The sequence below is a fragment of the Oncorhynchus keta genome, chromosome 36 (assembly GCF_023373465.1).
Source record: "Oncorhynchus keta strain PuntledgeMale-10-30-2019 chromosome 36, Oket_V2, whole genome shotgun sequence".
NCBI classification, from domain to species: domain Eukaryota; kingdom Metazoa; phylum Chordata; class Actinopteri; order Salmoniformes; family Salmonidae; genus Oncorhynchus; species Oncorhynchus keta.
Window position 1 is genome coordinate 8,623,146 of NC_068456.1, and position 23,283 is coordinate 8,646,428.

Genomic DNA, 23,283 nt, shown 5'->3' on the forward strand with positions numbered 1-23,283 from the left:
GAACGGGACCGCCGAGTGTTGAAGCACGGAACAATGCCCTGTCCTTGGTTGCAACACTCACTACTGAATTCCAAATTTGTCTCTGGAAGCAACTTCAGCACAAGAACTGTTCGTCGGGAGCTTCTTGAAATGGTTTTCCATGGCCCAGCAGCCGCGCACACAAGCCTAAGATCCCCATGTGCATACAATGACATTCTAGATGATTTTGCGCTTACAACTTTGTGGCAACGGTTTGGGAAAGGTCCTTTCCTGTTTCAGCATAATTCTTATTTACAATGACAGCTTACTCTGGCCAAACCCTAACCTGGACGACGCTGTATGCCGCCCTATGGCACTCCCAATCACGGCTAGTCGTGATACAGCCTGGAATCGAACCAGGGTCTGTAGTGATGCCTCTAGCACTGAGATGCAGTGCCTTAGGCCGCTGAGCCCCAAAATGCCCATGTGCACAGAGCAAGGTCCATACAGAAATGGTTTGTCAAGATCGGTGTGGAAGAACTTGACAGGCCTGCACAGAGCCCTGACCTCAACTCTATCGGACACATTTGGAATGAATAGGAACACAGACTGCAAGCCAGGCCTAATCGTCAAACATCAGTGCCCGACCTCACTAATGCTCTTGTGGCTGAATGGAAGCAAGTCCCTACAGCAATGTTCCAACATCTATTGGAAAGCCTTCATAGAGGAGTGGAATCTGTTAAAGCAGCAAAGGGGGACCATATTCATTACTTAGCTCCATATTAATGCCCATGATTTTGGAATGAGATGTTTGACGAGCAGGTGTCCACATACTTTTGGCCATGTAGTGTATGTTTCACCATCTGTGCCTCTCTGTAACATGGGTGGCAATCGTGAAACATGTATCCTCTTGTAAACATGCAACCCCCTTTGTTTTCTAATTGAATCGAGGGCATACCATTGTCTGGTTCATGACTTCAGCGATTAAAACATCGTCTCCAAGGGATCATGCATTTAGTTTATTTTAGAACATTGAGATGTATCATTATTAATATTGCATGTATTCCATAGGTTTAAGGCAAAGGAGACTCCTCTCTCTTCAATGTACATGACAATAATAATTGATTTTACTTCTATAGCGCTTTTCATTAAATAATGAGTCTCAAAGCGTTTGAAAAAGCTGAACAAACAAGAATCAAATAAAACAGCTATATAGATTCGGGTCTGGATGACTATTTTCAGCCAGAGTTGAACGTTTAAAAAAAAAAAAAGATTTCAAGCTACCAAAAGATGGAGTGACAGTCAAGAGCGAACCACATGGCTTGAGTAGAGGGAGGATGTGGTGAACAACGCGTCTCACCGATGCCTCGCCATCCCAGCCATCGACTGACTGAGACTTCTCTGTCGCTGCTGACTCTCTCTGGTCTTGTAGATCGATATGAGGTTTTGTTTTTGAGCTCTCCACTCAGGATAATGGTGACAGCCCGTTCATAACTTATATAAGGGTGTTTGAGACCCATGTATGACAAAGTTTATATGCTCGGTGTATACTACTCTTACCGACCGGTCGTTAAGGAAACCTTGAATTGGATTCAAGTGCTTCTCATTCGTTCTCCGTATCTTCATAACCATCAAGACTCAGAACCCTACAGTACCCTCCACCACAAGTCCAACACAAAGCGGTAGACATTAAGCTCTAAAGTAAAACAGCTGATGGACTGAAGTTTAAGAAGAGGACCCCACAACATGTTGTCAGATAAATCAAATGAATACAATCTTCTCTGTGTTAATCCGTTGCATGTACAAATATGTGGCAATGCTCACGCTGTAATATTAATACAAATGTGTTTAACACATGCATATAATAACTATGATAAAAAAATAATGATCAGAAAGCATTCGGTGTCACATGGGAAATACTTAAGGCACATGAATGGCTCCATGTTTGTTTGTCTACGGCTTTATTAAGTTCCCTCGCCCAGAGCCGTCCAGCCTTTACTTCCATGTACTTGCTAGGAGTGCTTGTCAGAATCACAGCACGAGATATGCGTAGCTTCTCTCTGTGTCCACTTCTTCTTTTCTGAAATACATTTGACTTTGAAAGTCCCTCAGCTTTAAGCGATTGGTTATTACAGTACAAATAATATATTTACTTTGTTACATTTTTTTGACATGTACAATCATAATAGCGCTGTCAAGCGTGTGTGAAGTTTGTACTGCGATGCTTCCTGGGTGTAAGGTCGTCGATGACGCGCGGGCTGACGTGGACGTTGTAGTGTAGAGCCGGGTCCGAGTAGTTGAAGGGCGGGGGGTTGTACTGCTCCTGAACATATTCGGGTAACAATTGAGGAATTCTGCACAGAATCAACACAAAGGAATGAGAGTTGTCCAACAGTAACACTTACATCTGGCACACTCAGTACTGACTTTAAAAAAAGAAGGGCATTATGCCATTAGACATGAATACAGTAACACAGACTCAATCCAAATATGTTGCATAATCTCTATCAGATGAAGAGCACTATGTGTGTCCTTGTGACAATTGCCTATTTCCTATCATTATAATAACCTAATTCTACAACATCCCCAATGACCCCCCGAACCCTCCCCCCCACCCACAGAGCATGAAGTCCATAGGGTATATGGGCCGTTCCATTCGAGTTTTATTATTTTTTGACCGAAGCCCTTTTGATTTGAATGAAACTTTCCATACATATTTGCCCATGGTAGAAGTGGTCAGAAAGTTAAACATTCAGGAGATGGAGGATCATTCTTTTTGTTGTTGATTATAAAATGCGTAAAGATCAGTTGTTTTAAATTATACTGTCAATCTTCCATAGGGAACCTATTGAAATATAGATAATAGAATAGACGTTCCCATTTAAGTTGACATCCGACGGTGGGTGGACTGATGGCCATCTTTGTGGTAATAATTGGAAGTTAACATTTCAATTCAATTACCATTTCAGTAACACTTTACTTGACGCCCAGTGTCATAAGGTGTTATGACACTGGGCGTGTTATGACACAGCTGGCATAACTTGTCATAACCTGTCACAATATGATCATAACACTGTCATGACCCATATATTTCCACCTGTTGTGAGATATATTGCGTTATGTTATGGCTGTTATGACACCTACTTAAGAGGGTCAGAACCCACATTTATTCAAATGAGTTTTACCCCCAAAGAAGTTTCTGTAAGCTTAACATTTTCTTCAATATTTTGTTGTAGTTATCAATTCTTTACAGTCATGTTATTTTTCATTCTAATTTTAAACAACTTGTAGAAAAGACACTTTATGACACTGTCATGAAGCTTTATGACCATCCTGTGTCACTTTACTTGGACTAAGAAAATACACTTTATAACACTGTCAAGAAGCATTATGACCATCATAATCATATAAGCCAGATAGGCCTACGTCACTTTATAACACTGTCAAGAAGCATTATGACCATCATAATCATATAAGCCAGATAGGCCTACGTCACTTTATAACACTGTCAAGAAGCATTATGACTATCATAATCATATAAGCCAGATAGGCCTACGTCACTTTATAACACTGTCAAGAAGCATTATGACTATCATAATCATATAAGCCAGATAGGCCTACGTCACTTTATAACACTGTCAAGAAGCATTATGACCATCATAATCATATAAGCCAGATAGGCCTACGTCACTTTATAACACTGTCAAGAAGCATTATGACCATCATAATCATATAAACCAGATAGGCCTACGTCACTTTATAACACTGTCAAGAAGCATTATGACCATCATAATCATATAAGCCAGATAGGCCTACGTCACTTTATAACACTGTCAAGAAGCATTATGACCATCATAATCATATAAGCCAGATAGGCCTACGTCACTTTATAACACTGTCAAGAAGCATTATGACCATCATAATCATATAAGCCAGATAGGCCTACGTCACTTTATAACACTGTCAAGAAGCATTATGACCATCATAATCATATAAGCCAGATAGGCCTACGTATGTACATGCCCTTATGTCGGTCATCAATCAAAAAGAGGGTGTATTGTCCGGCTGCTGAAATTTGCTCCTGCATTTATCCCAGTCATCAGCAACAGAGCATTGGGGTAGGTGCATGTCTGATGTGTGTGCAATAACAATGATCATTTAATATGGTCAATTCTTGTTGTTGTTGTATGTAGCAAACATACTATTGACATATAGGCTATGGTGTTTTGGAATGTTTTGCCTTGTGTGGTAGTTTGTGTGGGTTTTTACACTCTTATGTAGGTGTCATTACCTGTTTATAATATAGCCATGGATGGTTATGACAAGTTACGTCAGCGGTTATGACATACACTACATGACCAAAAGTATGTGAACACCTGTTATCCGAACATATCAAAGTTGGATGCACAGAATCGTCTAGAATATCACTGTATGCTGTAGTGTTAAGATTTTCCTTCACTGGAACTAAGGGGCCTAGCCCGAACTATGAAAAACAGCCCCAGACTATTATTCCTCCTCCACCAAACTTTACACTTGGCACTATGCATTGTGGCAGATAGCATTCTGCTGGAACTACTCGCTTCAGCAGGCGGCGGCCCTGTTCTGTGAGCTTGTGTGGCCTACCACTTTGCGGCTGAGACGCTGTTGCTCCTAGATGTTTCCACTTTACAATAACAGCACTTACAGTTGACCGGGACAGCTCTAGCAGGGCAGAAATGTGAAGAACTGACTTGTCGGAAAGGTGGCATCTTATGACGGTGCCACGTTGCAAGTCACTGAGCTCTTCGCTAAGGCCATTCTACTACAAATGTTTGTCTATGGAGATCAATCCTGTTTGGCAAGCTTTTAAATTATATCAAGCTCAACCGTACACTTTTATCCAGTGATGTCGACTTGTCTCATGGTATCGTGGGATATGCAAAATGGGTCAACTTTGAGCACCTCTACCTCCGGGAATATCTTGGTATTTAGGTTCAAAAAGTCACTTTCTGACTCCTTTTACCATGTATGGAAAGTTCAAAAAGGGGTAAGGTCAAAAAGTGAACTCAAATAGAATGACTCATACATTACACTGTGGTTTACAGTATAAAGCAGGGCCGGGACTCAGCAGGATTACGTGTCTCTAGACTACTGCCACCTGCTCCAGATGCTGTACATCTGCAGACTGTAGCACTGCAGTCATGGAGATAATACACAAACAGGTCTGATGGACATACGGACACCAGATGTACCTCTATTATCCTGCAGAGGTCAGGTAGACCAACACAGTGTTAAGGTTTTCTTCTGCTTCTGAGAACTACTGTGGATTTCATTTGATGTGATTACCAGTGCAGTTAGTGTCTAGCTAGTATATTGAGGTTGTCGGTTCATGACGTTTGACACGTATACTCCCTCTCCGGCCTCTAGGTCATCAGGCTGCTGATCATATCGGTGTGTTTTTTGTGGTTCGTGTTCATTGTTTTGTTTATTTATTAAAACACTCACTCCCTGTACTTGCGTCCAGACTCTCAGCGCACTCGTTACAAACTTGGTGTCGTGTTTCCACCCAATCTTGTGTTTTTGTGATTATGTACTGCCTTGTAGTTCTGCTGCAATTAACAGTAAACATTGTGAACTGAACTGAGGGTAAACTATGCATCTGTTACTGTAAATATATATATATATATTGTGGTTTCAGTATCTTTCGGGAAGGTACTATATACCATTAGGTCTGTGTGAATGTTGCATACACCATGTAACCGTCTGTGAGGACATTCAGGCGACTCACTCTCCTGTGATGGTCTTCTTGCGGGAACAGCAGAAGCAGGCGAGGGCAGACAGTAGGAGGAGGACAGGGATCCCGATGCCTAAAACCAGGCCCAGGATCAGGGGCTTCTTATCCTCCGCCATTTGGGCCACGGCTATCCCCGTCCTGTTCAATCCACCCATGTCTAAATAGTGGGACAACAGTGGACCGTTAGGTTTAATAGGCCATTAACACATTATTGTGTCATACTTAGTTAGGGCCCCCAAAAAAATGTTGGTCAGTTCCCAAGTTAACACAATTTAGTAGCTGGCCAGTGCATTTAGTTCTGGATTCAGAGAATACAGGCTTAGTGGAAACTCTTTTCCATAACCATAGTATGAAATGACCATGTGAAATGACCAGGAAAAGCATCACACCCTGGGTATTTGCATAAAATGGTAAACGGTCAACGACCCATCTTTTCCCACAGCCTCACCTAAAATGCAGGATTGGGTGTAGTCGACGTCGGTGGTCCCGTTACACACACACCTGTACCCTCCGTAAGTGTTGGCACAAAGAGCAGGTTGCCTACACACAGCCTCATTTGATTTACACTCATCCAAGTCTGTGAGAGAGAGAGACGAGAGGATAACAGAGGCGAGAGGATAAAAGAGACAAACAATTTGTAATACAAAACCATCTCAATTCTTGCTGGCAAACACCGACTTAGGACTGCATCTTTGACAACAGCATTAATCATAATCGCCATTATCATCATAGTTGACGTGATAATGCAAAATGTGCGTTTCACATTTTGCATAGAGAGCATTGTTTTACATTACATAGTGTGACGGCCGCCTGCACTGCCACCTGTCAGGGATAATAACGCTTTCCTACAACTATTGCAATCAATAATTTCTCCGTCTGACAACTCCTCGTGACTATAGAGTCGAGTTTAACAGAGAAACGCCTTCCTTTTACCTCCAACTTCAGCGGTTTTGATGCTGTAGTAAGCACTGACGCGGGTCAGGTAGTCTCTGATGTACCAGTGGGGTGTGTCACTGGACACGTTGATCCTGTACTCATCCAGACCTGAGCCCTGCATCGGCCGTTTCATCACAGCGTTGTAGAACTTGTTCTGGAAGCCCATTGACAGAATCTCCTCCAGCTGTAGGACGGAGAAGTTTGTCATCATTGGTATAAATACACATATCGCCACATCATTATATCACACCGCTCACACCCATGATCTAAATTTACACACACAATCCTAGGAGCCAGAGTTTTCCCCTTTCCATTTCTGGACTGGTATCCCTGGTCAGGTCATGTGGTCTGGAAAAACCGTATGGCCCTATAGATCTTTTTATGTGTTCCACACACACAAATGTAACAATTCTTCATTTGGAGCCCACACACAACCTCTCTCTCTCTCACCTGCCTCAGCCCCTCTCCTCCAGACCCCTGGTTCCTCCAGCCCAAGGACACGTTGAAGACATTGAACCCTGTCAACAACATCAACAACATCAATAAGATGGGGCCTCCACCTGAAGATGACCTCACACAACCACAATGTGGTCACGATCACCATGGTGACACAGTAGTCATGTCTTGCTGTGCAGTATTGGGGGATTTCTTTCTTTTTCTTTTGAAAAATAGAAGGCTTACCTGGTGGATTGGCAGAGTCCCCTGCAAAGGAACAAATTAAATGGTATCATCATTATACAGAGAGCCTTTACATGCCTGACATAGTGTAAAGATCAATAATGCCCTGCAGAAGATACTGTTTCATGCAGTACAATACTGGAACAGTAACTGGGCCGTTCTGTGTACGTACCACAGCCATCGGTTTCCTCAGTGCTCTGGTAGCGACAGGAGCATCGGATGGACCCTGGCGTGTTCACACACTCAAACTTAGCGTTACGACAGGCCGATGGGTCCAGGCACTCATTTATGTCTGAGTCAGGAGGAATATTACCATTATGTACTGTAATCTCTTCAGAAAACAACTGCAATATGGCTCAGAGATACACTACATGGCCAAAAGTATGTGGATGCCCTTTCAAATTTGTGGATTTGGGCTATTTCAGCCACACCCGTTGCTGTTCAGGTGTATAAAATCGAGCACACAGCCATGCAATCTCCATACACAAACACTGGTAGTAGAATGGCCCATATTGAAGAGCTCAGTGACTTTCAACGTGGCACCGTCATAGGATGCCTCCTTTCCAAAAAGTCAGTTCGTCAAATTTCTGCCCTGCTAGAGCTGATCTGGTTAACTGTCAGTGCTGTTGTTGTAAAGTGAAAACATCTAGGAGCAACAATGGCTCAGCCGCGAAGTGGTAGTCCACACAAGCTCACAGAACGGGACTGGCGAGTGCTGAAGAAGTGGTGTAAAGCTCGCCGCCACTGGACTCTGGAGCAGTAGAAATGCGTTCTCTGGAGTGATGAATCACGCTTCACCATCTGGCAGGCTGATGGATGAATCTGGGTTTGACGGATGCCTGGCCTGACGGATGCCTGGCCTTGACTGGCCTGCACAGCCCCTTGATCTCAACCCAATCGAATACCTTTGGGATGAATTGGAACGCCGACTGCGAGCCAGGCATAATCGCACAACATGAGTGCCAGACCTCACTAATGCCCTTGTGGCTGAATGGAACCAAGTCCCCGCAGGAATGTTCCAACATGTTAATGCCCATGATTTTGGAATGAGATGTTCGACGAGCCGGTGTCCATATACTTTTGGCCATGTAGTGTATTTTACATTGTTTTCAGAATGTATGTATACTGTAGTGACCTTAACTCAACACCTACAACGTCATTGAGAGGTTTGGATCTCTTGTCGTGAAAGCTATGGTGTTGACTTGACTTTCACAAAGTCCACGGCTCAAGCCCCGGTCAGGACGACCCCCTGACTTTTCTACAACACAGTATGTTTATGTCAGGGGTCAGGGGTCAAGTGTCAGTACCTGTGCAGTTGCGTCCATCCCCAGTAAAGCCAGGCTTGCACCTGCAGGTGTAGTTGTACCCTGAGCTGAGGCAGTCGGCCATCGTGTGACAGGGAAATGGGAAGGGAGGGAGGCAGAGGTCTGAGAGGAAAAGAAGGAGAAACATGAATGAGAACAGCTCAATGGTAATGAATAGGGCTAGGAGTTTATCTGGATGAGGAAAAACTCCTGACTAGTCGTAATGAATAATTTCCTGAATACAGGTAAAGAAGTTGCTAGCAGAGTCGTGCTCATAAGGGCAGGCAACACAAAGCGAGCAGGTAGCCCCAACCTGTTTTCTCTCCTGTTTAGTGCCTAATGAACACACCCCTTGTTATCCAACGTATACCAACCATTCTCAAAGCACTTGTATCCCTGCTTGTCCCCGTAGATGGTGGGTGAGGGGCACTCTCCACAGGTGAACTGGTCTGGCTCTCCCTGGGATTGAGACTGGGACTGGCACTGCACTCCTGGGAAGCAAGGTTTCCCTTTACACACGTCGGTGGTATTCCCACAGAATTTCCCACTGAAACCCTTAGGGCACAGACACCCTACCACCTGGGAGGACAAGGCACAAAGGAAGGGTGCGTGGGTTGATCGGCATGGGAACATCATCTCACACTCAAAAAACACAGGACTAGTTCATATTGCGCTCTGGGAGAAAACACCCAAGCCCATATAGAAATACTCCCCTTACTGTTTTGTCTGTCTGTCTGTCTGCATGTTTGTTTACCAGAAATCTCCCCTGCAGATGGTTGTCCACTATGCTGTTATATTGGCAGGTGCCACCGTTGAGGCAGTTGCACACCTGCAGGATGGGGGTGAACTGAGAGCTCAACAGCTGGTCATCAACTCTGATGGTCAGGTAGACTGGCTGGATGTTGAGTGGTGTCCAGGTCAATATGCCATCACCTATAGGGAGAGATACATTAAGGAATTATAGGAAACTTTGCCAAGGGGGGTGCATGTGTACGTGTGTATGTGAGTGTACATGTGTGTGTGTGTGTGTGTGTGTGCTTCTAGCTCACTTTTCCCTACAGATGCTTGTGGTGGTCTGGGGAAGAGCAGTGAGAAGCTTATAGGGTCTAGGTTGGAGTCTTGAGTGCTGATCTGCACGCGAACGGTGGATTTGACCTTACAACGGATCACCGTGGGCTCAGTCACTATGGGAGGCATGTTCCCTACATAGGAGAGAAATTGAAGCATGTCAAACTCAACTCTGGAACTCGAAGCCAATTCCTTTGCTTTTTTTTCATTGTTCCCCTTTAATAAGGGGAACAATAGGGGGCTGAATAATAATTATTCAGCCCCCTTAAGTTAATACTTTGTAGCGCCACCTTTTGCTGCGATTACAGCTGTAAGTCACTTGGGGTATGTCTCTATCAGTTTTGCACATCGAGAGAATGAGATTTTTTCCCATTCCTCCTTGCAAAACAGCTCGAGCTCAGTGAGGTTGGATGGAGAGCATTTGTGAACAGCAGTTTTCAGTTCTTTCCACAGATTCTCGATTGGATTCAGGACTTTGACTTGGCCATTCTAACACCTGGGTATGTTTATTTTTGAACCATTCCATTGTAGATTTTGCTTTATGTTTTGGATCATTGTCTTGTTGGAAGACAAATCTCCGTCCCAGTCTCAGGTCTTTTGCAGACTCCATCAGGTTTTCTTCCAGAATGGTCCTGTATTTGGCTCCATCCATCTTCCCATCAATTTTAACCATCTTCCCTGTCCCTGCTGAAGAAAAGCAGGCCCAAACCATGATGCTGCCACCACCATGTTTGACAGTGGGGATGGTGTGTTCAGGGTGATGTGCTGTGTTGCTTTTACGCCAAACATAACGTTTTGCATTGTTGCCAAAAAGTTCAATTTTGGTTTCATCTGACCAGAGCACCTTCTTCCACATGTTTGGTGTGTCTCCCAGGTGGCTTGTGGCAAACTTTAAACAACACTTTTTATGGATATCTTTAAGAAATGGCTTTCTTCTTGCCACTCTTCCATAAAGGCCAGATTTGTGCAATATACAACTGATTGTTGTCCTATGGACAGAGTCTCCCACCTCAGCTGTAGATCTCTGCAGTTCATCCAGAGTGATCATGGGCCTCTTGGCTGCATCTCTGATCAGGCTTCTCCTTGTATGAGCTGAAAGTTTAGAGGGACGGCCAGGTCTTGGTAGATTTGCAGTGGTCTGATACTCCTTCCATTTCAATATTATCGCTTGCACAGTGCTCCTTGGGATGTTTAAATCTTGGGAAATCTTTTTGTATCCAAATCCGGCTTTAAACTTCTTCACAACAGTATCTCGGACCTGCCTGGTGTGTTCCTTGTTCTTCATGATGCTCTCTGCGCTTTTAACGGACCTCTGAGACTATCACAGTGCAGGTGCATTTATAAGGAGACTTGACTACTTTATTAACTTTATTAATAATTAATAATTTTGCACGCCCAATTTTTCTGCTTTTGATTTGTTAAAAAAGTTTGAAATATCCAATAAATGTCGTTCCACTTCATGATTGTGTCCCACTTGTTATTGATTCTTCACAAAAAATACAGTTTTATGTATGAAGCCTGAAATGTGGCAAAAGGTCGCAAAGTTCAAGGGGGCCGAATACTTTCGCAAGGCACTGTATTAAGCAAACCAGACGGCACCATTCTCTAGTTTTTATGTATTTACGGAAAGCCAGTGGCACACTCCAACACTCAGACATCATTTTCAAACAAAGCATTGGTGTTCAGTGAGTCCACCAGATCAGGTAGTAGGGATGACCAGGGATGTTCTCTTGATAAGTACGTGAATTGGACCTTTTTCCCGTCCTTCTAAGCATTCAAAATAGAACGAGTACTTTTGGATGCCAGGGAAAACGTATGAAGTAAAAAGTACATTATTTCCTTTCGGAATGTAGTGAAGTAAAAGTAGCCAAAAATATAAATAGTAAAGTAAAGTAAATATACGCAAGTAGTTTTACTGACGTACTTTACACCACTGATAGACACTGATATAAGGTTAGTTTTGTGTTTACCCCCCTAAACTAGCCCAACTAGGCTAATATTTTAAGATTAGACTCTGTAATTGGGGAGGGTAAACTGATCCTAGATCTTTGTCAAGAGGGCAACTTTGACCCAGAGCATGTGACTCGAAGAGGAAGTGCCAACATCTACAATAAAGATACAAATTCTTGATCCTCTGGCTGACATAACAGTTGACTCACCAAACACCGTAGCCAGCTTGTGGTACAGCTCCTGGGACTCCAGACTCTGCAAACCCAGTCCAGTGTCGTTAGAAGCCAGGATGTCATGAACACACTGCAAATTGCCCTGACATGTCCTCCTCAGTCTGTCTTGTACAGCTGGACTCACTGACATCAGCTCCTCTGTCGAGGCTGGAGTAAACCGACCAGTGGGTGGGATGGAGAAGAGCAGGCTCTCTGGAACGGGCACAGCCCCTATGGAACAAATTACAAGACATCCGTCAGACACCTAGCAATGTCTGTGAATGGCTACTTACACATGAGTGGAGTTAGGGGTACTTAATCTGCGTGATACACTATATTTGAATTAGGGTAGAGGGACCACACTAGCACGCTACCTAGAATGAAGCAATGTATTGGACATGGATTCGAATTGGTATGTTAGTATTGACATTCAATGTGCCGCCAGTTCCTTCAATGTGAAATATTGACTTCAGCCTCACTCACAGGACAGGCCAAATTGGCGCAGGCTCTCCTCCAGGGGAGGGTTGCTCTTGGGGGAGATCATCAGCTTCCCGTCAGACTGCAGGAAGTCATCGGTGCGGTTGGAGCTCCAGAAGCCCAGGAGGCCCACTGTGCGGTTGTAGAAGGTCTGGGGGACCTCCACCAGGGCGGCCAACTGCTGTGCACCACCACCTCCACCCACCCTCCACACCACCACGTGGAGCCCCCCGGCGTACACTGCCGCACAGCTACTGGCCGAAGTACAGCGCACCGCAAAACCCTCCTTGCCCATGTGCACCACACCTGCAAGGACAGCAGAGGGCACTGTCATGTCATCTTAAAGGGATATGAGGATAGCGTTCCATTGCTACTGCAATATGCTGGGTCCCAGCCCACTCGGGTGTGGAAGGGAATGAAATTGCAGACCAGATAGCCATATAATTAATATTCATCTTCCACTGGTTAAAGACGAGGCCAAATGTAAGATCAGAACCATTTTGATGGACGTGTGGCAGAAGAGATGGGACTCTGAGCCCAAGGGCCGAGTGTCATTTATGTGCCCTCGATAGAAAGGTCGGTGGACCAAGATTCAAAGGTCAGATTAGGAAGGAAGAGGTGGTGTTACATCCGGTTGGCCAGCATGTGAATGGTTTGTGTCTGGAGTGTACGGTCGAGGAAACGGCGGAGCACGCGTTGTCATATTGTCGTAAGTATGTTGAAGAGAGGGAAAGCTTGAAGTGTAGGGTCATTGAGATTGGACTGCGTTGGTACTGTGTTAGGTAGGAGGATTTAGAAACGTGGAGCTTAATGTTGTAAACTCTGATTGACCACACACTCCGGCCCAGTAAGTGGCGGCATGCACCTTCAGCGTTTGTTTGCGGAACCGCCATGATATCATAGAAGAAGAAGACGCTACTGTAATATTGTATGTAACAAGGGTTGGAGAATGATGTTCCAGGTCGTTTGTAAAGTTGTATAGAGATTTACTATATTCCTAAATTGCATTGTCTAGTCCGGTAGAATAGTAGTAAAAGGTTTCATAGTAATTGTCCTGTTTCTGTGCCATGTTTGCTATGGTAGGCCAAGTGTAGGCCTGTGCACCGCTTAGATTTCTTACCGACAAAGACTGGGACCTTCACATTATCCACCAGGACCTCCAGTCCCTCTCCTGACTCTGCACACCGCCACTCAACCTGAACACACACACATTCACACAGAGGCAAGGACAATCAAGCACGTGAGATCTACAGCCCATAATACAACCCATAAGACAGACACACACACACACACCCACAACACACTGACCTTGCCGATGCCCTGGTGAAAAGCAGCCATCCTCACCACCGTGGGGACCCGTCTAGCCTGTCCGTCCGTCTTCAGCTCGCACGTCTCACCCTGCAGCGTGAAGATATTGGAGCCCGTGTAGGAGGAGAGGCGCACAATGACAAACTCGCCGAGGGCCTTGAAGGAGTACTCAGTCCCATCGAAGGTGATGAAATGAAGGCTGCCGTACACCATGCCTGCGGACAAGACAGGTACGTACTGTATGAGAAGGAAACACTTCACTAACCGAGACTTTACACAGGACATTTACACTCATTTACACTAATGGGTCCAAGCAGACAGGCACACAGTGAAGGATCTGTCTACTATCGCATAATGGGACCAAACATGTGGGCTGTATATCATTCACAAACAGTGACAAAATGATGTATTATTAAGCAACACGGCCCGAGGTGGTGTGGTATATTGGCCATATATCACAAACCCCCAAGGTGCCTTATTGCTAATATAAACTGGTATACGGTCCGATAAATGTCTGTGACACAAGTCAATAATAATTAATTCAACGAGTTGACAGGAGTTGAAAGTAAATCACCCCCATTCCGCTGAGTACAGGTAAGCTCTCACCAATGCCCTGTGTTGCCTTGGCCGCGGTTATGCAGCAGTCGGGGCTCACCCAGCCGTAACCTTGGCAACGGTCCAGGGGTCTCTTGGCCAGATAGAGGTGGCACAGAGGAGACTGGATACAACACCACTGGAACGGAAGGAGATCCTCATCTAGAGATGGAGGGGGAGAAACAAGACGACAACAGGCCATAGGGATGAGTTTGCTGCTTTAAAAGACATGCAACTGGTGGTTACTTCGATGAATGCCGTTATTGATTTGAACAGCATCCTGAATGGCAGGTTGAGCTTTCACTATATGACGTAACTGAGACGGTACCTATGTGTTTCTGTGCAGTGGCTCCAGAGAAGTAGCGCTCACTGTATCCAGCCAACAGGGGACCTTGTGGGTCATACACACATCTCTTCCCTGAGCCGTGCCGATTGGACAGGATGGACTGGAATACGTGACCCCCACTGCCCCCCCAGCGCAGCCCCCGTAGCTCCGTCACCCGTACCCGATCCTGCTGGTTGGGGGGCAGGGTCTCAGGCCCGAAGGCCAAGTCCTCCAGTGCTTGGGCGCGGGTACAGGGGCACGAGGACACCCCCTTGGCCCACTCCTTCGGCTCGGGCTCCTTTAGGGCCCACACCTGGCACCTCATCTTCGGGTCCTGTTCGCGCTCTGCGGGCCCTGTCAGGTCATACACCAGCTGACCCAGCTGACCTGTGTTCCCCTTCACCTCCTGAGGTCTATACCGCCCCCCTGGGCCAAACAGATTTGTTGGATCCGTGGTCTCGTTGAAAAAGTGGGCTCCACCGTCGGTGTAGCCAGTGAGGGCGTCATGGTGGATCCTCTGGCCAGGACCCCAGTACATTTCCCCGAAGCGTAGCAGGGCAAAGGAGCGCTCCCCGTCCGTAGTCAGGATGCACTGGAAGGTGTTAGCCTGGAACAGGCCACAAGGTGGCACCACAAGAACAAAAAGACAGGGAGAGAAGTGATATGTGAGGGCTGATGAATCAGGTAGGTTACATTCTCCCAGCTAACACTTGAGCAACAATGGATGCTAATCTAGGACAGACATCCGGGCATACACTACCAAACCTTGTAGCATCCAATAACCCACTTTCCTGCTAGACGTACAATTATGTTTAGCGCCAATAGACACCTACAGGAAATGCCTCTATTGGAGATTGACCTGATTGGGACATGGACATTGAACCAATACCTCAGAGTAGTTGATTTTCTGATAGGAGACAGCCATCACATGATCCCAAGTGATCTTTAGAATCCAGGCTGGGGTGAACGCAGGTTTGTTGTTCCGTTCCTCAAACCGCGTCACATCGTCCGCTGTACGGCTGAAGACAATTTGGGAATATCTATCTGACAAATTCAGTTTGTGGAATTCCTAGGAGAGAGAAAAATAATTCAGATTAGATGAGATTAGTCCAATGACTGTCATCCCCACTTTGACTCCACTCTGACTCAAACTCACCCCTAACCCTTGAAATCTCACCTGATAGAACAGCTTCCCCTCCCCGAGGGTGAGGTCAGCATCGTCCCAGAACACGGCCAGCATTGCCATGCCCTCGTTGCCATGGAAACCCGTAGGGAAAGGGACAGGAAGCAGGAACTGCTCATTCTGACTGATAGACTGGAACTGAATGAGTCCATTATCTGAGAACTAAACCAGAGAGAGAATTATTTATTTATTATATATATATATATATTCATTGCCAAACCTACAGTATGTCTTATGAAACATGCATTCTAGTCAAAACTATTCTGATTTGTCCTTTACTATAACATTTGGAAAGATAATTTGACCAATGAGAAAGCATTATCGATCAAAATATTGGTACTGACTTGGCCAAGCAGATTGTCACCGTAATGGTGCACATCTTTGTTGTCATATTAATACATTTCAATATTGTGGTAGAATACGTCTTTCCCAGTCTGGCTTTATACGGTACTATAGAACCAATCCTTTGGCCTCTTTGAGTATTGCTTATCCTTAGTTCCGTCAAAGGTGATTCTTTTATTTTGGTGAATGTATGTGTTGTAGTTTTGCACATATATCAGTGTTTAGTCTTGTTGTTTTTTGGTGTGTGGGGGGGGTGGGGGGTAGATCAGTTTTAATATTGCAGATAGAGTTTCACAGCAAAGGCAATTTCAGAGAATAAATACACTGATGTACATCTTCTTGCATCTACATCGAATAAAACACTGTAGAGTTAAAAAATAGAACTAATCATTTATCTTGCTGTCTTCAGTTCAGGGTTGCCAGTCTGAGAGTTGTGAGTGAAGATGTGGATACTTACATAGACCCGATCATACAACTTGCCTATGAAGGGGAAACCCAGAGGTGGTGTGATGTAAGGAGAGTTCCCATCTTTTGTGTCCAACCACACTCCTATATCTCCCACCTCATCACCAAACGGGTACAAATCACTCTCTGTGAATTACATCATTGTAATTGTGACATTTTGATACACTTTTCACACATAGAAAATATGCAGCAAAATGCCAATTACTATTTATGCTGCAAGAATATTCGAAGAAGTAAACAAGCTCTTTACACTATTTAGCACTTCAACTACTTTTAGTATCTACTTTTACTATTCACATTTAGTATGTGTTCAGCATACACTACCGTTCAAAAGTTTGAGGTCACTTAGAAATGTTCTTGTTTTAAAATAACATAAAATTGATCAGAAATACAGTGAAGAGGCGACTCCCGGATGCTGGCCTTCTAGGCAGAGTTCCTCTGTCCAGTGTCTGTGTTCTTTTGCCCATCTTAATATTTAATTTTTATTGGCCAGTCTGAGATTTTCTTTGCAACTCTGCCTAGAAGGCCAGCATCCCAGAGTTGCCTCTTCACTGTTGACGTTGAGACTGGTGTTTTGCGAGTACTATTTAATTAAGCTGCCAGTTGAGGACTTGTGAGGCGTCAGTTGCTCAGTTGTGCACCGGGGCCTCCCACTCCTCTTTCTATTCTGGTTAGAGCCAGTTTGCGCTGTTCTGTGAAGGGAGTAGTACCAGATCATCAGTTTCTTGGCAATTTCTGGCATGGAATAGCTTTCATTTCTCAGAACAAGAATAAAAGAACAAGAACACGAGTTTCAAAAGAAAGTTCTTTGTTTCTGGCCATTTTGAGCCTGTAATCAAACCCACAAATGCTGATGCTCCAGATACTCAACTAGTCTAAAGAAGGACCGTTTTATTGCTTCTTTAATCAGGACAACAGTTTTCTGCTGTGCTAACATAATTGCAAAAGGGTTTTCTAATGATCAATTAGCCTTTTAAAGTGATACATTTGGAGTGATGGTTGCTGATAATGGGCCTATGTACGCCTATGTAGATATTCCATTAAAAATTAGCTGTTCCAGCAACAGTAGTCATTTACAACATGGACAATGTTACACTGTATTTCTGATCAATTTTATATTATTTTAATGGATGAAAAATGTGCTTTTCTTTAAAAAAATAAGACATTTCTAAGTGACCCCAAACTTTTGAACGGTAGTGTACATGCAGAGACATTCTTTCCCTAACCACATACAGAACACAGAGCAAAGTTAACTTGCAGCGTAGCTTCATGAAGGAGTAGCCCACCCTTAGCCAGCTCAATACAAACAGTGTTGTTAGAGGCACAGGAGCAGTTGAAGGACCCTGGGTAGTTTCTACAGGACGTGTGGGCGGGGCATGCCGAGGGCGACACACACTCGTCCTGGTCAACACACCCTCTGTCCCCATGCCCCCCTCTCTCCCCCCTGGTATCCCAGCCACTGGCACAGTGGCATTGGAACCCCCCCGCAGAGTTAGAACAGGTGGCAGCAGAGTGGCATCCTCCATTGTTCTGTTGGCACTCGTCCAGGTCCACACACAGGGCCCCGATGCCCAGGAGTCCTGGGTGGCACACACACAGGAATGACCCGGGCGTGTTATAGCAGAGGGCGCGTTTGTGACAGGGTGCCTTCAGGACGGAGCACTCATCCACGTCCTCGCACCAGGTGCCGTTGCCCGCGTGGCCCTGGGAGCAGAGGCATGTGTAGGAGCCTGGAGTGTTCCAACAGCGCGCCGAGGGGTGACACACCTCGGCACCCTTACTATTCCCACATTCATCCGTATCCACACACGCTCCCACATCCTCATGGTACCCCCCGGGACAGTCACAGTGGTACGTCCCGGGCAAGTTAGTGCACACCTGGTCAACGCGACATGTGGTATTAAAGAGGCACTCGTCAATATCCCCGCACACCGTGTCATTGCCTTGTGCCCCTGGCTCATACCCGTCCAGACAGGGACAAAGGAGGGAGCCAATAGTGTTTTTGCACACGGAGTGATCAGGGCAGGGGGCGCCCTCCGGGTCGCTACACTCGTCTACATCCTGGCAATCTGTGCCGTTCAGGAGGAAGCCACTATTACAGGGACACTGATAGGAGCCAGGGAGGTTGATACAGGTGGAGGAGGGCTGGCAGACAGAGACCGAGGTAGAGGAGTTGGAATACACCTCAGAACACTCATCCACATCCACACACTCAGTATCGTTGCTCCAGAAGCCCACGTAGCATAAGCAGAAGAATGAACCAATGGTGTTCATGCATGTTCCGTTGATACAAAGCGGCCCGAGGTCGGGGTCCGAACAGTCCTCGATATCCTCACACCGATCATTTATACTGAGGAATCCTACGTTACAGGGACACAGGAAGCTGCCATAGGTGTTGACGCAGGTGCTGTTCTCAAGACAGGTGGAGTTGTCCAGGCATTCGTCGATATCCTGGCAGCCTGTGCCATTGCCCTGGTAACCGTCCCAGCAGTTACAGACAAAGGAGCCAGGTGTGTTCTGGCAATCTGAGCTATTCGGGCATCGCGCCAGCCCCAAGACACACTCGTCAAGATCCAGACACTGAGAGTTGTTACTAGCCAGGAAGCCTAGATCACAGCGGCAGCGATAGCTGCCCTCTGTGTTGGTACAGGTGCTGTTGTCAGGACAGGTGTAGTTCCCCGCCTCACACTCATCCACATCCATGCAGTGTGTCCCATTGTCCTGGTAACCATCCCAACAGTCACACGTATAGGAGCCTTCTGTGTTGAAGCAGTAGGAGAACTCCGGGCAGTACTCCCACCCCGATAGGCTACACTCATTCACATCCCAGCAGGCCACCCCATTGCCATAGAAACCACCCTGGCAGTGGCAGTAGAAGGAGCCCTTGGTGGGGTGGCACGCTGCGTGAGGGTGGCACGCCCGGCTGGCGTTCAGGCAGTTCTCCACGCTCACACACGTGCCTGCTTCGTAGGCTAGTCCCAGAATGCAGGTGCAGTTGTACCCCCCGGGGGTGTTGTGGCATGTCAAGTTCCTCCCACAGGTGGAGGGTGAGAGACACTCGTCCACGTCCTCACAGACGAACCCGTCCCCCTGGTACCCCTCCTGGCACAGACAGAGGTAGGAGCCGTCCGTGTTGTTGCATTGGGCCAGGCGGCTGCAGTTGTGGGGCTTGGTGGAGTTGTCGGCACACTCGTCAACATCCTGACACTCAATGCCAGTGCCCTCAGTGCCAGACGGGCAGATACAGTTGTGTGATCCGGCAGTGTTTGAGCAGCTGGCAATGGGGTGGCATCCTCCATTTTGGTTTTGGCACTCATCAATGTCTATAATTCATCCAAAATGGGACAGTGTCAGGAAAACAGCCCCACAAGTTGCTAAAAGAAAGCTCACAAGAGAATCCACACAAAAGTAGAGCAGGTACGGTATACATGAACAGTCTTAACAGAGTTATGTGATGTAAACTGATGATAGAAATTCTAAGAGAAATGTTGTGCTTACCAGAACAGTTCTTCCCATCGCCAGTGAAGCCACTGAGACAGAAACAGAGGTGACTCCCTACTGTGTTCACACACTGGGCAAACTCACTGCACTCCTTGTCTCCAGACACACACTCATCCACATCTGAGGGGAGGGAGGGAGGGAGAGAGGGCGGGAGGGAGGGAGGGAGGGGGGGAGGGGGAGAGAGACAGAGAGAGAGAGAGAGAGAGAGAGAGAGAGAGAGAGAGAGAGAGAGAGAGAGAGAGAGAGAGAGAGGGAGGGGGGGGGAAGGGAGGGAGGGAGGGGGGAGAGAGGAGGAGAGAGAGGGAGGGAGGGAGGGAGGGAGGGAGGGGGAGAGAGAGGGAGGGAGGGGGAGAGGGGAGGGAGGGAGGGAGGGGGAGAGGGGGAGAGGGGAGAGAGGGGGAGAGGGGGGAGAGAGAGAAAGAGAGAAAGAGAGAGAGAGAGAGAGAGAGAGAGAGAGAGAGAGAGAGAGAGAGAGAGGGAGAGAGGGGGAGAGAGGGAGAGAGAGAGAGAGAGAGAGAGAGAGAGAGAGAGAGAGAGAGAGAGAGAGAGAGAGAGAGAGAGAGAATATCACCTGATTAACATCTTACAATTTTATAGTACAACATATCCTAAATCATTTGTAACACCAGATTTTGAAGAAAACACATAGGATTTTGCAAACGAGTGTTTATTGAGAAATATTGAGTGGTTCTGGTAGTATTTGTGACTAAATCAAATCCTCTTACCAACGCAGTTGGTCCCGTTCTGTCTGTAGCCCACTTTGCAGAGACAGGAAAAAGAGCCTGGGATATTCACACACTTTGTCTCATTCTGAGGGCACACATTTTTCTGACACTCATCTATATCCGAACAGGCGAGTCCATCCCCCTCAAAGCCTAGGTCACACACACACTGGAAGCCAGTGGGCGAGCGGTGGCAGAGCCCATGACGGTGGCAGGCAGGGGCACACCGGGGACTGGGGGCCACACAGGTGTCATTATAGGCCACTGTGCCATTCATACAGGAGCAGACGTAGGCTCCGGGGGAGTTGACACACTTTGAGATGGGGGGACAGGTGGTGGCGTTGGAAAGGGCACACTCATCCACATCCTGGCACCGGAAGCCATCCCCAAAGAAGCCCTGCTGGCAGGAGCAGGAGAAATCCCCGGGTATGTTGGCACACAGTGCCCGTGAGTGGCATGTGCCTTCTTCAGCACACTCGTTCACATCCTCACACCTGGAGCCGTTGCCTATGAATCCGTGCTTACACGTACAGGTATGGGAGCCCACTGTGTTCAAACATGTGGCGTTGACGTGGCAGGGGTTGTTGACTTTGCACTCGTCGATATCCGTACAGGCCTTGGTCGCTGTGGGGCGGGCGAAGCCCACCCGGCAGGGGCACTCATACGCCCCCTCAGTGTTTGAGCAGCGTTCATTGAGGTGGCATGGCTTCTCCATGGCCTGGCACTCGTCTATATCCTGGCATGTGGTGCGGTTGACCAGGTTGAACCCAGGCGGACACAGACAGGAGAAGGAACCTTTACTATTGACGCAGGTGGCTTTATTCTGGCAGCCTCCGTTGTCCACCAGACACTCGTTCACGTCCGCACACTGGATCGCCCCATCCCCGGAGTAGCCTACCTGGCATTGGCAGTTGAACGTGCCCGCAAGGTTGGTGCAGAGGGCATTGGAGTGGCACTGCTGTGCCAAGGAGCACTCGTCCAAGTCCTCGCAGGTGATGCCGTTGCCCCTGTACCCTGCCCTGCACTCACAGGTGAAGGAGCCCGGGAAGTTGGCACAGGTGGAGAAGGGGCTACAGCGCCCGATGGTACACTCATCCAGGTCCATACACTTGGAGTCGTTAAAGGTGTAGCCCGTGCCGCAGTCGCAGTAGAACGACCCCTTGGTGTTGACGCACGCGGCCGAAGCAGGGCAGATATTAAGGGTGGCGCACTCATCGATGTCGGTGCACTTCCTTCCATCCCCTAGATATCCGGTGCGGCAGGAGCAGTCATAGCTGCCCAGCACATTGACACAGGCAGCGTTGGGGTCACATGTATTCTCCCCATTACACTCATTGATGTCCCTACATGCCAGCCCATTCCCAATGAATCCATCGAAGCAGGCGCAGCGGTACGAGCCCAGCGTGTTGACACAGTCAGCATAGAAACTACAGATGTTACCAGCACACTCATCAATGTCCTCACAGGTTTGCCCATTGCTCTGGTAACCAATACTACAGGTGCATTGGTACGATCCCGGCAGGTTCTTACAGCCTTTGTAGCCAAAGGAGGCCGAGCATACACCGGGAGTCTCTGAACACTCATCTAAATCCAGACACAGGTAGTTCCCATTGCCCTTATAGCCTGAGTTACAGGTGCACACATAGGAGCCAGGGTTGTTAATACAGGTGGCATTCCAATGGCAGATGCCACTGTTTGTGCATTCGTCAATGTCCGTGCACTGAAACCCATTGCCATTGAAGCCTCCCTTGCACTTGCAGTCTCGCCCTCCTTCTCTATTCGTACAGAGGGCACTGGGGTGGCAGCCGCCGTTCTTCGTCTGGCATTCGTTGACATCCTCACATTGGACTCCGTCGCCGAAGTAGCCATCCAGACACACACAGCTGTAGCTGCCCAGTGTGTTGAAGCAGCGGGCCTTTGGGTGGCAGCCATGGAGGCCGGTAACACACTCGTCAATGTCCACACACAGTAGTCCGTCTCCATGGTAGCCAAACCGACACACACATACAAAGCTATTGCCTTTAGCCTTGAGGCACTCGGCATGGGTGTGGCATTTACTTCCCACCGTTTCACAGTCACTCAGATCGGCAACTAGAGAGAAAGGGAGAAGGAGGAGAAAGAAGCACTTGTTAGAATAGAGATAAACGTATTTATGCAATGACTTTATTTAGAACTCATATACTATACTACGCCGAAACAAAATGTAATTGATAAAAAGAGAGATGACTACAGTCAAGATGACATGCAACCAGATTGTGGACAGACTCACCCATGGAGCAGTATCCCAGCACTGCACAAAGACACACCAGTCTTAGCAGTGGCAAACTACAAGAAACAGAGTACAGAGAAAATGGTGACATTGAAATGCATAACATAGAAGTTTGCAAATGTATTTGACACCGGCTTGAGACTGATTTGGAGGGTCTGGAAGTCCTGTTATTTGTCAGTGCATTAACCTTCATCCCTTGCATTTGTATGAGTCGCAGA

The 23,283-nt window shown here is 46.8% G+C and overlaps 1 protein-coding gene across 1 annotated transcript; it reads right to left on the bottom strand.

Annotated features, from left to right (window-relative positions):
• Positions 1-962: 962 nt before the first annotated feature.
• si:ch73-105b23.6 (fibrillin-1) lies at positions 963-23,283 on the bottom strand. Its single transcript, XM_052498413.1, has 24 exons — positions 23,066-23,283; positions 20,800-22,887; positions 20,072-20,194; positions 17,860-19,896; positions 16,566-16,699; positions 15,761-15,928; positions 15,473-15,652; positions 14,587-15,190; positions 14,271-14,420; positions 13,665-13,879; positions 13,477-13,552; positions 12,363-12,662; positions 11,877-12,110; positions 9,699-9,851; positions 9,404-9,582; positions 9,024-9,228; positions 8,653-8,772; positions 7,518-7,637; positions 7,349-7,369; positions 7,118-7,185; positions 6,665-6,851; positions 6,180-6,308; positions 5,726-5,888; positions 963-2,312 (listed from the first exon to the last, which is right to left on the bottom strand). Exons 1-24 carry the CDS (start codon positions 23,265-23,267, stop codon positions 2,153-2,155), a joined length of 8,016 nt encoding a protein of 2,671 aa, XP_052354373.1. The 5' UTR covers positions 23,268-23,283; the 3' UTR covers positions 963-2,152.

Bases quoted from the DNA above. Each gene is read 5' to 3' on its own strand.
- si:ch73-105b23.6 (XM_052498413.1), bottom strand. From the start codon at position 23,267: ATGCAAGGGATGAAGGTTAATGCACTGACAAATAACAGGACTTCCAGA. The intron at 9,852-11,876 runs GTGAGTCAACTG...TCTCCTATGTAG, and splicing joins CAAGCTGGCTACGGTGTTTG to GGAACATGCCTCCCATAGTG. The intron at 9,583-9,698 runs GTGAGCTAGAAG...CTCTCCCTATAG, and splicing joins ACAAGCATCTGTAGGGAAAA to GTGATGGCATATTGACCTGG.